Below are 16,729 nucleotides of genomic sequence, written 5' to 3'. Positions count from 1 at the left end.
CCACATGCTTCCTTTTTGCTTCTTTTCCTTCCCCTCGGGGTCCCTATGGCACATTGTCATTTCTGATGGAAGACAGAATCCAAGGAAGGCGGTGACACCTGTTTTCTGGAAGAACATGAAGAAGGGCAGATCTGGGTTCCCAGCCTGGCTCACAAGTTACTAGATAAGGGAAAATCCCTTAAACCTTCTGGCTCTTAGTTTTCAGGCAAACAGGTACCTCATCTACCTTAAAGGGTTGCTGAGCTTTTTAAATTAGGTAATGCATGTAAAGCATTTAACTCCATACATACTAGTTAGTACTGTAAGGGAAGCAGAGTGGTTAGGTCAGAGGCACAGACTTGGAGTTCTGGACTGGCTATTAGTGTTTGGAGATGTATTGTTCCCTGGCCTGCGTCGGTCACTAATAAAAAGTACTAGAGGAGGGGTCTTGGGTGTGGGTTATTACAGTTCATTTCAATGGCAGAGGATAGCACCTTCTTCCTTAGTGACATTCAAGCACAGCCTCAAGGCACTTTTATTTCTGTGGGTAAGGATTGGGAAGCTGGAGAGGACGCTGGCGTAGTCAGTTCCCTAGTGGCCTGCGCTTGCCAGTGTGAGCCATCTGGGCATGACTGGCAGCCACAGTCTCCAGGTGTAGCTTCCTTCAGGTGAGGAAAGAGAGCGCTGTCCCACTAGGTCTTTAACACAGAGTACAGGGTCTCTGCCTCTGGGCTTCTTTGGGGAGGGCAGCTGGGAGGTGCTGCTGGGGAGCTCAGGCTGGAGAGATCAAGGGAGGCATAGATGATGCCATCTTTCTGGGTGAGAAACGAAAGAGAAAAGGGTTGGTTGGTGGAGGGAGAGCCATCCCTATCTAAATCACAACCTAAGTACCTTGCTGTCACCATACTCCATCTATTCTTCCATTCTGCCTTCTCCCCGCCTCCCTTTCATTCCTTCATGCCCTTGGCTGAGCTCTGAGCTGCTTACCTTGTGGTCCAGCCTGGGGTCTGTTTGCTGTCCTGGGAAAAAAATCAGGGTAGGCTGGCATCAGGTGGCGCAGCAGCCGGGGGGAGGGAAATGGGAAGTGGGTGTTGGTAGTGAGGTTATCTGTGAGGTCAGGGCCAGAGTCACTTGGGAGGGAAGGGGTGAGGGAAGGTAAAGAGGAAACTTGAGAGGGGGGCTCATGTGATGTGGGGGATACTTGGGGAAGAGGAAGCCCCAGGGGTGGAAACTGGGGAATGATGGTGGGGACGACTTACTTTTATTATTCCCGATATTCTCATATCTCTCCTCGGTGTCTTGGAAGGATCCCCTGAATGGGAATAAGAAGGTAGAAAGCATATTAGAGGCTGGGCAGAAAAGACTTCAAAACATGTCGTAGGGGGTGCTTCTCTCTGTGGGGCGGGCTCCAACCTGCCTTGACAACCCAGAGGAGGCGTTTCATGGTCTTAGGCTCTCAGAAGGAGGCCGTCTGGATGGAAGTTAGAAGTAATTCGTGGTAGTGCTGGCCCAAGGTGGATTATTTTCAGGAACCTGATTTATTGGTGGGGGTCTCAGGAGAAAAGAGGAAGGGCCAACCCCTGTTGCCTTTATGCCAGCACTGCCTTGGCTAACGCTGGGAGGGCAAAAACCACTTAAGCTAGTTTCATGTCCTCTGGGGAGATATTCAGGCCTTGGTCCCCGGAAGGAGAATGCTTCTTGGGAAGGAAAGAACAGAAGAAAAGGGAAGTAGGAGGGTCAGGAGAAAGTGCTCTGAGGAAAGGAAAATGAGAGGGAGGGGACCCTGCACAGAGGGTAGGAGGTGGCTTCTCAGAAAACACTAGAAGGGTAGAAGAGTTGGAGGCAGAAGAGTCCTTGTGAGCCCTTCCCGCCCTCCACCAGGGGAAAAGGAAAGCCTGGATCAAGAGCAAGAAAGAAGAAGGAGGATGAGAGAAAACAGGATGAACAGAAGAATAAAGCTTAGATATGGAGGCGAAAGGTGGAGAACAGGGAGTACAAGAGAAAGAACAAAACAAGGAGACATTCTGGAAAAAAGTATTGGAAACATTTAGTTCTGAACCTTGGGTTCCCCTTTCTCTTACAGAAACAGGAGTGGGAGCCTCAGGAGGCTGAGCCGGGCCCATTAGAGGGCATGTGATGACACAGATTGGGAAATCAGCAGGATGAGAGAGGGGCAGCGAGTGGCTTCCATTGTGCTGTCCTTATAAGGAAACTTCCTGTTTCCCAAACCAGTGGTACCCTCTATCCCCAACCCCTCACCCCAGGGAAGACAGGCACTCACCTGGCTGGGGTTTGGGCTTTAGTCTGCGGACCTGTAAGAGGACAGAATGAGTGTGGGTGTGGCCGGACACCTGTGGAGACAGGCACTTCTCAACTTGCCTTTCTCTGCAACTTCATGCTCTGCCAGGCAAACAGCCTGGAGGGACTTAGAGCTCAGAGAGCTGTCCCCAAGCTTGCCACCCCCGAGGCCTTCCTATCTATCCCTCCTACTGTCTTCAACAACTGACAATAAGACAGGCTCTTTTCTGTCCCCCCACCCCATTCCATCCTCTCTTCTGACCTCATCTCCTTTGATTCTTTCTCCCTGCCTTGAACTCTCTACTCACCCCGTCCCCAACCCAATCTCCCCATCAGTCCTTTCCAAGCCTCCATCACTCTCTCCTCACCCTAACAAAATCAGGACCAGTTTCTTTTGCATTCCTTCTGAAGGGCAGCTGGTTTTGCTCGCCCACTTCATGAACCTTGTGGCTAGGAATCAGTGTGTGCAGTTTTTTTTTTTTAATTTCTGTTGCCTCAGCTGGACAAATCTTCCACCCACTGCTGGTCCAGACTTCTTCCCCTGAAGCCTCGGCCATTTGTCTCTACTCCCTGAACTCCTCCACATCTGCTGTCTAAGTGTCTGTATCATTGTCCAAAGGTTTTGGTCCCTGGTCCACAGACTTCTTCTCCATCTGACATCACCAGGGAGGTTTCGCCATCCACAAGGACAATGCTTTCATCCTGCTGGACTCACAGCTCCCCCTCATTTTCAGTCACCTCCACCTCTACCCATCTTGTTTCCATACTAGAACTTTCTTTCCTTTCAGTTCTCTTTTGTTGTTATCACACTATACCTGTTCTTTGGCCTCACTGAACTCTTGTCCCTTGATAATCCATTTTATTTCAGATAATCCAAGCCTACTGTTGTCCCCTCTACTCTCCAATCATGCCCTTTCACCAGCTCCTTGACTTCCTATTTGCCCTGCTCTTCTGTCACATGTGGCTAGCAAATCTCCACTCCTGGATGTGTCCCATGGCAAGGGATGCTATTTGCTCACCAAATATTTATTCACTTCTTACTTGATCACAGAACCTTGATTTTACTTGGAGTGGGGGTGTGCTCAACTCTAAAACTACATTTCCAACCTCCCCTACAGATAAATGTGGGACATATGACTATATACTAGCCAATAAGATATAAGTTGAAATTATATCAGACTTTCAGGAAGACTCTTTAAAAGAGAGACAGGACAGGCCACAGTGGCTCAGTGGCAGAGTTCTTGCCTGCCATGCAGGAGACCGGGTTTGATTGATTCCCGGTACCTGCCCATGTGAAAACAAAAAGTAGAGACAGACAGCTAGGGTATGATTTTCTTTGTCTTTTTCTTCTTCATCCTATTTCTTGCCTGGAACCCAGAAATAATGGCTGGAGTTCTGGCAGCCAACTTGGGCCATGAGGCAGCCTTGAGGATGGAAGCCAGTACAAAGATAGTGGAAAAGAAAAGTAAAAAGAGCCTGGAAGTCTAAGACTGGTGGCCTTGGCTGTCCACTTCTAGATCCTTTTACATGAGGAAAAAAAATACCCTCTCTCACTCAAGCCACTGTTACTTCTCATCTTTAGTGCTAGTAGCAAAATACAGTTCCTAACACAACTCATAAAATACTAGCTTTAAATCTGAATGGTTGAACACTGTTGGAGAAAAACACAATCATGTACAATGATGCTTTTGCAGACCTATGCTTTCTCGTCTGCGTTGATCCCTCAAATACCATCTCCCATTTCCTCAGTGACTATGTCAAACTTTCCCTTTAAGTCTTCAACTCTCTTCCTCTCAGCAGACAGCCACTGTGGTTTTTGCCAGGCAAATTTTTTTAATTTTAATTTTTATGTAGTTGAATGTATTGATATTTTTTCATCATGTTTGGGTTTTGTGTCATATTTAGAGATACTCGAGCCTCCCCCATCTCCCACCATTTAAATCTCTGATCTCTGTGGTATATATTTTGGTGTAAATTTTGAGGTTGGGGGACAACTTTATTTTCTCAGATGGCTATGCAATTGCACCATTTGTTGCATGACTGATCTTTCCCCATCCATTAGAAATGCTACCTTTTAGTCTACTAAATTCCTGCATACAGTTGGGTCTATTTTCATCCTGCACAAATTTGGGTTTTTCTCTTTTCTTCCATTGGTTTATCTGAATGTTCTTATGCCAGTATCCTGTTGCTTTAATTATTTTTGGCTAATAATTACAAGTGCTCATTTTTGTTAAGCGCTTACTATGTGCCAAAATATATTCTAAACTCATCATATTTAATCCTCACTACAATTATTATCCCCATATTACTGAGGAAGTTGAGGCACAGAGCTGTAGTAATGAGCCAAAATGTACATAGCTAGAATGTGGGACCCGGATTTGAATGCAGGTATCCAGAATCCAGAGTCCAGCTTCTCATCTTTGTGCTTTAATGTCTGGTAGGGCTAATTTCTTCTCATTGCAAATATGTTTAAAAGAAATTTCAAATCAATTTTGTAGGATGTTGGGGTATAAATACTTACTGCCTCTAGTCCTGTCCTCTCTTTTGAACTCTAAATGCATACATCCAAATTTTTGGCTGGATGTATCTACCCAGGGGCCAGAGGTATCTCAAACATAACATGTCCCAAACTAAACTAATCATCTTTCCCCCTAAACATGGAATTCCTCCTATGTTCCGCATTTTACTTAGTGGTTCCACCATATGCTTAATCACCCCAATTGGAAACATGGGGCTATTTCCTCTACCTCACCTCTATGCTAATCCAATCACCACATTTTACTGGTTCATCTCCTAAATATTTCCCTCCATCTGCACTGCCATTGCATTAGATTTTTCCGTCTTACCCACCTCCTACTCCTGCACCAGAGGGCTGCAACTACAACACAAAACTCAGGGATCATCAGTTCTCTGCTTCACATTGTCTCTCGGAGCAGAGGCTCTTGGCTGTGACTTACAAGGTCCTCTTCTGTGAGGGCCTTATCTCTTATCTCCTGCCTTCTCCACCACTACTGAGCTTCCCTCAGTCCCAACTGAAATAATTTCAAGCTTACAAAAAAGTTGAAAAATAATACACAATCAATACAGAGAAGTCCTGTAGACCTGCCTACCTAGATACCCAAACTTACTAACTTCTAATATTTTGCCACATATACTATATCATTGCATCATCTATCTATCTAATCATCTATTTCCTAAACATCTGAGAGAAGGTTGCATGCATCATGCTCCTTGAATACCTAAGACTTCATGTTTATTTCCAAGAACAAGGATAACTCACTTATGTAGTCACGTTAAGTGTCGTTATCAAATTCAAGAAATTTAACATTGATATAAAGCTTATAGTCTCTATTCCAGATGTTTTCAATGGTCCCAATTGTTATTTTGGACACCCCCCCCATTATTTGATCCAGCCCAGGATCATGTATTACATTTACTTGTCATCTCTTTAGTTCGCTCTCTCTTTTTAAAATTGTGGTAACATATATACAACTGAAATTTCCCAGCTCAACCACTCCCCAGCAAACAATTCGGTGGCATTCATCACATTTCCATTGTTGGCTGCCATCACCAACAACCATGACCAAAACTCTTCCATCACCCCAAAGAGAAACCCTGTCCCCATTAAAGCATTAATGTCCCATGTCCCTGGTAACCTGTATTCTACTTTCTGTCTCCATGGATTTGTGCATTTGTGTTCATATAAGTGGAATCAAACAATATTTGCTCTTTTGTGTCTGAGTTACTTCACGCAACACAATGTCTTCAAGTTTCATCCATGCTGTTGCCTGTACCAGAACCTCAATCCTTTTTTAAGGCTGAATAATATTCCATTGCATGTATAGACCACATTTTGTTTATCTAATCATCTGTGGCTTTCAGCCTTTTTGAAGGTGTCCCTTGCTCTGGGATTCCCTCTCTGACTACCTCTCCTTTCTCCCAGCCTTAAGTGTTCTCATGACTCTTTCCATGCATGTCAAAAAGCCCTGTCCTGATCATCCATTCCCCATCTGCATTCCCCTGCCCCACCCCCACCGCCTGAGAGTCCATTGAGGGCAGAGACTAGGCTTTACTGACTTACTCTTGGATCTCCAATTACAAGCCAGGGCCTGGAACGCGGGCCCTCAACCACTGCTCTCTGAGCTGAACCAATTCTCTCCCTTCCCCATGACCCAAAAGGGGCAGATTGATGAGAAATAATTGAAGCTGAAATGATCAAATGGTGTGGAGAGGCCCTGGTCTGGAGCAGCGGTTCTCAGATATTAGGATGCACAAAGAGTCACTCCGAGGGGTAGACTCCCAAGCACAGGCCTGAGTCTGACTCTGAGTCTGACTCTGGATTTGCTGGGAGCCCAGCAGCCATCTGCGTGTTTCCCAGGCACCAGCGGTGATTCCGCTGCCAGTGGGTTCCAGGTACCCCAGGTGGGAAGCCAGGGAATGCGCGGGCAGCCTGGCCCTCTTACCTTTCCTTCTCTTCTGCCTGACGAATACTATGAGCCCCAAAACCGCGGATACGAGCACAAGGATGCCCAGGGCCACTCCAACTGCAGCCCCCAGACTCAGGGGCTGAGAGGCCGGGATCTTCTCACTCTCCGAGCCCCCGAGGCCAGCCGTGGTGGCGGTGCTGGTGGTCCTGGTGCTGGTGGTCCTGACGGTTGTGTGGCCTGGGGAGAGATGAGAAATAAAAACCAGCTTCTCAGGGTGGTGCGACAGAGGCTCAGTGGCAGAGTTCTCGCCTGCCATGCTGGAAACCCAGGTTCGATTCCCAGGGCCTGCCCATGCAAAAAACGAACAAACAAAAAACCCATCCTCTCCCCAGGAGGAGGGGAGGTACCTGGGTGAAACCAGCACAACCACGGTCTTGTTCCCTGGTTTGGGGAAGGGCGGTGAGTGACTCTTAGAAACAACCCAACCCAAGGCGGGGTGACAAGGTGAAATGCCAAAGGTTTAGAGTCCAGGGTGCTTGGTTTAAATCCTAACTCTGCACCGGCAGCTGCCTGGCCTGCGAAACCTCATTTCATCATTCACGAATAGGGATAAGCATGGCTAAATCACAGGCTTGTTTTCACAAGCGAGAGAGTATCTGTAAAGCACCTAGTAGCTATCAGAAATATGTGTCTAAGGTTAAATTAATATATATTAAACTTTAGGTGTTTTAAACAGACTGTACTTTCTTTGTAGGTGCTTTATGGGCCATTAACAGTTGAACAAATATTCACCCACAGGACACAATTCCATTCCAATAAAATCCTCAGATTAGCGTGGACCAAATTCACTGTCCACTTTTATTAGAAGTTAATAATAAAAGTGTAAATACCATCCCTCAGTTGAGAATTTAAAAAAATCAAATTATTTACTCAAAGAAAATTATATAATATCATGCTATTTTTAAAAAATCATTTGAATAAAATATATTTAAAAGAAACCTTGGGACATGACTAAAGCTCTACTCTAGGCTAAATCATAGTATTAATATTTTCGTTTATAAAATAAGAAGAAATCAAGTGGAAGAAATATATTGAAACATTAAAATTTCAAAGAAAAACTCCCTCAAACAGAGAAGAGTCTACCCTGAGGAGAACCAGAGGAAATTGTACATAGAAATAAATAAAAAATTAATAACAAAAATATAGAGGAAAATCCTTGAGACATTTGCATGGTCTTTATAAAAACACTACTAAACTCTACTGAGGCACATAAAATAAAGCCTGTTCCTGATTTCAGTCTCCCTCCATTGTTTTTTAGGGTTCATGCAATTCCAATTAAAGAACTCCCAATGAATGTTTACTCAGTACACAAGAGACTTATTCAAAATATATGCAAATCAACAGGCAGCAACACAGATGAAATTTTTGAGGAAGGAGTAATGTGGTTGAGACGGAAATAGTTGTATCAGTCATTTGAACATATAATAAAGTTGTAATATGAAAAGAGTATGGTGCCAATATAAGAAAGGACACATCACTGAAATGGAATGGGCAGGTCAGAAATGGATGTTATTTTACAAAAGAATTTAAATATCAACCTAACTTAATCAATGCAGAAGAGAAAAAATATTCAACAAACAGGGTTGGGACAATTGATTAGTTGCTTGATGTAAAGTTCAATTTAGTACTTTACCTCATACCATAAACCAAGTTAAATTCTCACTACATCAAAGGCTTATGTTGTGAGAACAAACCAAATCATACAAAAGTTAGAAGAAGTTAAGTAAATGTGCTCTATCAGTAGTGGGAGGTGGGAGGTGGGAGTTTGGGGCTTAGAAATGAAAGAGAAAAATTACAAAGAAGCATACAATTAGATTTGATTACAAAAATAAATCATCTGCATGTTAAAAAACAACCAACCAACCAAAAACCAAAATCAAAAACCTTGCAGTGTGTTTGGGTGGTTGTTCTGTAGGTGGATTGAAAACGTTACTTTTGATTTCTGTATTTTCTGTGTATTTTTTTAATAATAAGCACGCACACCGAATTACTTGATTTAATGAAAGATTAACTCATTTATGAAAAAAATCTCATAATAAATGTGATGAACAGAGAATTGAGAACAGCAAGAGAGAACTTAAAGAAGAAAGAGAGGTATCTCCCCCAAAAGGGCATTTAAGGGGAACATGTGAGGCAGAGGCACAGGAAATATAGGTGGGGCCCCTTTCTATTTGCTTTAGAACCAGCAGATTTGCTAAGACCAGACCAGCCTCCAACGGGGGCTGGGGGGCCGTGAGAGCCTCGCAGAAGTAACTTATCCCTAACTTTGTCTAGAATTGTCAGGGCAGGTGATTAGGGAAAGCAAACCGACCTTTAATCTATCTTTAATTAAATTTCTTTTTTCCCCAGACTATGGACCCCGTTACTGCCTGGGCCTGGGACAGACCCTCACACTTCCACTCCCCTTGGTTCTGAGTAATACAGGAAAATCTATTATTGCAGCATATCCAATTATTAGGTTAAAAAAGAGATCAAAATTAGCTCAGTGGTGGGGGAGGGGACGCGGATGGTGGAGAGAGGGGGCTCTGGAGCTACATCCCATCTGCACCACTAGCCTGGACATCTGGCAGGTGCGTGGTCTCTGCCAGCCTCGGCTTTCCCGCCTGCAAAGCGGAGGTCACAGCAGCACCCGCTCTTCCCGCAAGGGCTGCGGCAGCGCTTGGAGTGGGTGAGGCACACGCGCCCAGGACGGAGCTGCCCCCCCCGCCCCCGGTGGCTGCCTCGGTCCCTACTGACCACCAGAAGGGAGGGGATGATGGGACCCGGGCCTAAAAGGACGCGGAGGCTTGAGGGCCAGGGGCTCGGAGAAGGCAGCGTGGGAGAGGTGGCGACTGGAAGAAGGGGAGGAGAGGGAGAGGCCTGGAGGGGCGAGGCCGGAGGCAGGGGAGGGGGGCGGTGGGGTGCACGGAGGGGAGCCTGAGGGCCGTGCCCCAGGGACCAGAGGAGCAGAAGGAAGTGGGGCGACTGCAGACGGGGGTGGAGGGGGCCCTGCAGGCCTATCGGACCACCCCCCGCGTCCCTACTGCGCGTTCTGGGCTGCGCTCGGGGGTCCGGGGAGACGCACAGTAAGGTGCCCAGCCCGAGGGCTGATGGGACTCAAGGGCACGCCGGAGCACCCCGAGGACGCCCAGTCACCTGCAGGACATGGGTGGGGGGCCCAGGTGGGAGAAAGAAGGGGGATAACTGGGGAGTGGGCAGGTCCCAGGTCTAGCGTGGGGGGCGGAGGGGGCAGTGTTGCAGGGGCATCTGAGAGGGGAAGGGGGTTGGGGCAGGGCAGGCGGCTCGGCTTTGGGGGAGACCAAGGTGAAGTGAAAGGGGTAAAACGGGAGGAGAACAGAGAGAGGCGGGGAGGCGCGGGGGCAGGGCGAGGCCTGGGGTTTGAGGGCCGCGGGGTGCCTGCGGGTGCTGGACTCACGGGGGGTGACGGTGAGTTCGGTCCCCTCGATGGACTGCCACTGCTCCTCTTTCCGCACCTCCCTCTGCACCGTGATTAGACTCACGCGGCAGAAATACTTGGTGGCGTCCTTGCCCCGCAGGTCCCGGATCCGCAGCGAGCCCTGGGTCTGGCTTTCGCTCCAGTTCAGGTCGAGCCGCCCCCGGTAGTCCTTGTGGATGAACTGCGTGCTCGGGTTGTAGAAGAACTCGCCGTGGAAGTTGCCCCGTCTCCAGAACACCCGCACCTGGGGCCTCGGGGCCAGCTTCCAGGGGTGGCTGAAGGAGAAGGGGATGTCCACGGAGCCGCCCTCGGGCCCGGAGAGCTGCGGGGGCTGTCTGACCTCATAGTGTCCACCGTGTGCTGCTGGGGAGGGAAGACGAGAGGGAGGAGCTGAGGCCCCCGCGGGAGACAACGCGATCGGGGGGACAGAGGTGCAGCAGGTGGCCCTCTGGCCGCAGTGTCCCCCCTCTCTGGGCTTGGGGGAGGAAGGACGGGGGCGGGCAGGCCCCGTGGGCTGTGCCCCCCCACCCCCCGGGCCTCCCCACTCCCCCTTCTCCAGAGCTGGGTCGCAGCCCCTCGCAGTCTCTCCTGCTGATCCCCACCTCACCCCCCACCCCAGGACCCCCAGCCACTCACCGACCGGTGGCACTACCATCAGCGGCAGCAGCAGCAGCAGCTGGGGAAACCCCATAGTTGGGGGTTGCCAAGAAGACAAGCAGGCGTTCCCAGGGGACACCTGGGGAAGCCTCAGCACCTGACTGGGGCAAGCGAGTGGAGCCCACCAGGAGGGTGAGCTGGGGTCCTCCAGGGCCTACAGGGAGGCAGCAGGGAGGGTGGAAGCCTTCCCCAGGCCCACCCACCCCAGAGGCAGGCACTTCCCTTGTCAATCTGGCTTCTTTTCTTCACATTGCAAAAGGACCTCCCATGTGCTCCCAGCCCCACCCTCAGGTTTCCTCCCATCCCTTCTCCACAGGCCCCAGGCAGCCCCAAGGCCTGGCCCCTTCCTGCTGGGACCCGCTTTGCCTGTGGCATCCTTCCTGAAGTATTGGGAGGTGAGGGTGGGCTAACGAGTCGCGCCCTAACCCTCTCCCCGCCATTCTGTCGATGGGAAAATCAAGGCTCAGAGCAGCTAAGTGGCTCCCTGCGGGTCACGTACCTGGCAGGTGGCAGGGCTGGGCCTCCGCTATCGCCTCACCTTCCCCGGATGAAACTCTGTGGGGCGGGCCCCAGGAAGCTGTACCTTTGTAAAGCTCCTGAGGTGATTCCGACCGCAGCTGGGTTAGAGGCCCCTGGCTCATTCGGAGTCTTCCTCTGAGGAGGAAGAAATGAAGAAGAGGAAAAGGAAGACTCGAGTGGGTCAGTGACGCACTTGTGTGACACAACTTACTGCAGTGGTGACAGGCCAATGCCTTGTCCCTGACTGAGGGCCTGGCCAGCCTGTGGCAGGCTGGCGATGAGGAGACTCTGGGAGCTTTGAGAACTCACAGCACTTGTCCAGAGGAGGCTCTGCCCACCCGCTTCCAAGGGTTGGCTTGGCGTGTGCTTATTGAGTGGCTTGTGGGGGTGGGAAAAGACCATGGTTTCATCAGAGGAAGTGGCATCAGCTTTCTTAAGTGGAAGCAAGCAGAGATGGACTTCCCTTCTTTTCTTTCTTCCGTAATCCTACAGTGTCCTTTTATAGTGCTCCCACTGCCCTCTCTGTGCAATGTGCTTTTCTTACTTCTCACAGACCCAAGAAAAGAAGTTCCACGGGATCATGGAACCCCCTTATCTGAGTGAGGCTGTAAGCATCCATTGCCTCATATCATCTTCACGACATTCTGTGGTGGACATGACATTTTCTCCATTTTACCCACAGGGAAACTGAGGCACAGAGCCTTAATGTCATGGTATCCCCATGGGCTGTGAAGGATGTTTGGGATTTTGGCTAGAAGAGAGGGAAAGGGACCCACTGGCTGTCTCAGCAGGGTCTGGAGGGTTGGCCTGCCCTGTCTGAGAGGACACCTGGGTTCTCTTCCCACCTTGCACCACCAGCTATGGGACCTGGCTGGAAGGTCACATGCTCTCCAGGTGGCCCAAAGAGGGAACTGGACCCCACCAGAGGGCACCACTGGCCATTCGGTCAGTCCACACAGAACTTTTGAAAAAACGGGCTCTGGGTGACTTCTGCAGGTTACATGCTGTTCAGGTACCTGTAGACCCTGCTGCTGTCACAGGTGCTCTCCGTAGATGCAGGTCATGCACTGTGCATCAGGCCCCTGGGCCCGGTTGAATCCCCATGAGACGAGGACTTGTGTGGCATGATCTCTGCTCAGGGACAGGGAATGGTTTCCTGGGTTTGCCATCTCCCCTTCCCCTGGGAGAATGAAAGGGCCTGGGAATTGGCTTTGAGTTTTGGTAACCATAATTGTACTCACGGAATTGAGAGGGGAGGCTTCTGGGAGGAGGAGCGTCTGGAGTTTTATGATTTAAAGATAAGCAGAGTCCAGATGCAGTCCTTTAGCCCAGCAAGTGGCCATGAAGAGAGGATCAGGTGCAGATGGATCAGGAGGAGCAGGGATAGAGTGAGGGGTAAACCATGGACAACATTTTGAGAACCACGGCCTTAGATTTACCCCAGGTCCCCCTTAGCTTCCTCATTGGCTGTGCCCATCACTGTCTCAGCCCCTTGCCCCTGCTTTCCCCTAATATCAGTAACAGACAAGGATGTCCACTCATACTCCCTCTATTCATTCTACTGGAGGTGATAGCCAATGCAAGAAGGCAAGAAAAATAAATAAAAGACATCCAGAACAGAAAGGAAGAAGTAAAAATTGTCTTTATTCATAAATGACTTGGTTGTACAGGTAGACGATCCAGTGAAATCTCCCACAAAACCCCACTAGAATTAAGAAGTGAGTTAAGCACAGTTGCAGGATACAAGAAAATATACAAAAAATCAGAAGCATTTCTACATACTAGCAAAGAAGAATTGGAAATCAAAATGAAAACAATGCCACTTACAATAGCATCAAAATGTGAAATATTTAGCAATAAATATGACAAAGGAAGTGCAAGATATGTACACTGAAAACTACAAAATAATGCTGAGAGAAATAAAGGAAGACCAATAAATGGAGGATCCATGTCTGAGAAGACTCAATATTGATACGATGTCAATTTTCCCCAAGTTAATCTATAGACTTCATACAAAAATCCCAGCAAGATTTTTTTTTTTTGTAGAACTTGACAAGCCAATTCTAAAATTCATATGGAAATTCTAAGGACCTAGTATTTCCAAAACAACTTTGAAAATGAAGAACAATGTTGGAGAACTTATCAGTAGCTAACTTCAACACTTGTTAATAAGGTTTTGTAATCTAGACAATGAGTTGTTGGCATCAAGAGAGACAAACAGATCAATGGAACAGAACAGAGAATATAGAAATAGACCCACACATATATGGTCAATTAACCTCTGACAGAAGTGCACAGGTAGTTGAAGAAAGAATAATCCATTAAACAAACGGTACTGGAACAATTTGACATCCATGTGCAAAAAATGAACTTAGATTCAAACTTGCATTATAAGCAAAAATGTACTCAAAATAAACCATAGACCTCAATGCGAAACTGAAAGCTATAAAGATTCTAGAAGAAAATACAGGAGAAAATCTTTGTCATCTTGACTTGGGCCAAGATTTCTTAGATTCCACACCAAAAGTATGATCTGTAAAAGACAGTATGGATAAATTTGACTTCAGCAAAACGAATAACTTCTGTTCTTAGAAGGATACTTTTTAAAAAATGAACCAACAAGCTACAGACTGGAAGAAAATATTTGCAAATCAATCATTGAAAAAGGGCTTGTATCCAGACTATATAAAGAACTCTGAAAATTGAGTAAGAAAACAAGATCCCAATTTAAAAACTGGGCTAAAGATCTGAACAGATACTTCATCAAAGAAGATACACAGATAACAAATAAGCACATGAAAAGGTGTTTAACATTATTAATCATTGGGCAAATGCAAACGAAACAAAAAACAGATACCATTACACACCTATTCAAGGGCGAAAATTAGAAAGAGTGGTCATGCTTGGTATTGGTGAGGTTGTGGAGTAACTGGAATTCTCCCACACTGCTGGAGGGTATGTAATGTGGTGCAAGCACTCCGGCCATTCCTTGAAAAGTTAACCATGTATTGTGGGACCTAGTCATTCTACTCTCAGGTATTTGCCAGGAGGAATGAAAACGTACGTCCATATAAAGACATGAATGCTGACAGCAGCTTTATTTGTAAATAAAGCTAAAGGGCAGTGCCATGGTGGCTCAGTGGCAGAGTTCTCGCCTGCCATGCCGGAGACCTGGGTTTGATTCCCAGTGTCTGCCCATTCCAAAATAAATAAAAATTAAAAAATGAAATAAAAACTAAAGACAAGAGTCAAACGTCCATCACTGAGTGAATGGATAGACACAGGAGTCTGTCCATAAATGTGACGACCACGCAACAAGAAAAGGAAAGGACTACTGATTCCCACATCGGCACGGATGATTCTCAAAATAATTATACCAGACGAAGAACACATACTGTAGACTTTATTTATATAAAATTCTAGAAAGTGCAAACTAATCTATAGTGACAGAAAGCCTACCAGTTGTTGTCTGAGGGTGAGGGGTGGGGATGGAAGGATTACAAAGAGGTTTTGATAAGTTCACTGGATCGCTGTAGAAAGTAAAGGTACTCAATGATGGTTAGTTTCTTTGCCCTACTACAGTGGTTTTCAACCTTCACAGTGCAACAGAATCGCCCGGTGGGCTTTTTCAAACAGGGCACTGAGTGCCACCTCAGGAGTAGGGTCAAAATATGGTCCAGCGACTTATTAGAAATGCAAATTCTCAGGCCCCACTCCAGACCTGCTAAAGTTCAAGAACCACTGCCCCAGGGGAAGGAAAGCAACATTTATTACAGTCCCGTGAGATCAAGGAATTTAATTCCCACCTGACAGAAGAAGAAACTGAGGTTCAGAGAGGTCAACTTTGCTTACTCCAGCTCCCTTTGCTGGCCAGGGATGGAGTTTGGAGCACGCTCAGGTCTGTCTGATTTGTCGGCTTGGTTCTTACCCAAATGATAAGTCCCCCTTGTCTCCTTCTCCAAGCAGCTGAACCTCCCCTCCCTCCCCTCTCATCCCCGAGTCCTCCCTAGAGAGACATTCACGGTGCGGTGAGTCATTCAGCCAGCAAGTCACCAAGGTCTGGGGTACACAAGGCAGGAGGGGAGTGAACCCTTCAGGACGACTTGCCATTGGAAGCTGAGAGAGAGGTCCAGGCTCCCCCAAGGTTAGTGTCGGAAAAGGTAGGAAAGGTATGTCCCACTTACCAGGCACTGGCTTCTTTGTGTGCAGTCTTCGCAGCAGCCCCGGCAGGTAGGCACGGTCTGTTACAATCCTTTTCTGGCAAAAGAGGAAAGTGAGGCCCCTAGTGAGGATACGAACTTTGCCTAATGTCCTTGGGCCAGTGAATGTGCCCTCCGGTCTCGGGGCTGAGCCCGTTCTCCCAAACCACTTCCTCAAGCAGTGACAACAGTCAACAGTGTCTTGAACTGCCTTAAAAAACACTGGTTCCCTTTTCTGCGTGGTCTTCCTTCCAGGGCACTGGCTCATATAGCTTTGGTCCCTGTCACCCAGCGTGGTGTGTGGGACCATCCACACGTGTATGGAAAGAACGAAGAGATCTGCAAAAGAAGGGCGTCAAAAGATGATGGTAGTGTTGACAGAGGTTGCTTTCCAGGCCCTCTGCAGTATTTGCTGTGTGTTAACTCATCCTGGCCTCACTCGGACCCTCGAAGGGAGGTACCGTTATTATCCCCATTTTACAGATTAGAAAACCGAGTTTCAAAGAAGGGAAGTCATTTGCCCCATGCTCCGATTGCAGTGCCTGCCCTCTGTGGTCTCTGCCTCTGTTGAACCCTCAGTTTCATTTTTTGGGTGATGGTGGTTTTCTCATCTGTCAGCTTCCTTATCATGCCACAGGGCTGCCTTACAACTCCTGGTCAATCTGAGCGGTGCTGATTGAGCTTCTAGGAGATGAGAGCAAAGAGCTGACACCTGACCCTGTGGCGCTCCCAGGATGGGAGCTGTGGAAATGGGAAGTAATTGTGCCCTTTCTCACCAGAGCAGGTAGATGCTTGTAAATGTTTCAACAACTTGCCAATTGGTAGCGTCCGCCAGTTCCCAAGGTGTAAATACTCCCTCAACAACTGATGTAACTCCTAACGCAGGAAGCTGCAGAGCTGGGCAGAGATGCAAAGAAGCATGCCATGATATATTCCTACCAGACAGACGCAATGGTGTAAATAACTTTGTAGAGATAATGTACAGTATAGATAATAGGAAAATATCATCAAATAATTAGGAAGTGATGAGTTTGAATGTTTATTACCTTCATTAAAGCATTTTGTATTTTATTTTATTTTTACCTGTATTTTTTTTGTATGTTCTGTGTTGGGGTCACATTTCATTCTTTTTCCATGTGAGTATCTCATTATTG

At 47.4% G+C, this 16,729-nt stretch overlaps 1 protein-coding gene across 10 annotated transcripts; it reads right to left on the bottom strand.

Annotated features, from left to right (window-relative positions):
- Positions 1 to 485: 485 nt before the first annotated feature.
- PILRA (paired immunoglobin like type 2 receptor alpha) lies at positions 486 to 15,765 on the bottom strand. 10 transcript variants are annotated; one of them, XM_077140763.1, is made up of 10 exons: positions 15,561 to 15,765; positions 12,618 to 12,697; positions 11,357 to 11,511; positions 10,837 to 11,011; positions 10,180 to 10,563; positions 6,741 to 6,941; positions 2,261 to 2,291; positions 1,239 to 1,291; positions 967 to 998; positions 486 to 794 (listed from the first exon to the last, which is right to left on the bottom strand). In XM_077140763.1, the coding sequence occupies exons 4-10, from the start codon at positions 10,889 to 10,891 to the stop codon at positions 672 to 674; spliced, it is 879 nt and encodes a 292-aa protein (XP_076996878.1). In that variant the 5' UTR covers positions 10,892 to 11,011; positions 11,357 to 11,511; positions 12,618 to 12,697; positions 15,561 to 15,765; the 3' UTR covers positions 486 to 671. The 10 variants fall into 10 exon arrangements, with proteins under 10 accessions (XP_076996878.1, XP_076996876.1, XP_076996879.1 ...); XM_077140761.1 differs by lacking the exon at positions 12,618 to 12,697; XM_077140764.1 differs by lacking the exon at positions 12,618 to 12,697 and having other exon boundaries at positions 10,837 to 10,958.
- Between the last annotated feature and the right edge of the window lie 964 nt (positions 15,766 to 16,729).

This window comes from Tamandua tetradactyla, chromosome 23, assembly GCF_023851605.1.
Source record: "Tamandua tetradactyla isolate mTamTet1 chromosome 23, mTamTet1.pri, whole genome shotgun sequence".
In the NCBI taxonomy this organism is placed as follows: Eukaryota; Metazoa; Chordata; class Mammalia; order Pilosa; family Myrmecophagidae; genus Tamandua; species Tamandua tetradactyla.
This window is presented reverse-complemented; position numbering and strand designations above follow the sequence as displayed.

Bases quoted from the DNA above. Each gene is read 5' to 3' on its own strand.
- PILRA (XM_077140758.1), bottom strand. From the start codon at position 11,778: ATGGTCTTTTCCCACCCCCACAAGCCACTCAATAAGCACACGCCAAGC. The intron at 10,959-11,440 runs GTACAGCTTCCT...CGCTTGCCCCAG, and splicing joins ACCTCAGGAGCTTTACAAAG to TCAGGTGCTGAGGCTTCCCC. The intron at 999-1,238 runs GTAAGTCGTCCC...TTTTTTTCCCAG, and splicing joins GAATATCGGGAATAATAAAA to GACAGCAAACAGACCCCAGG.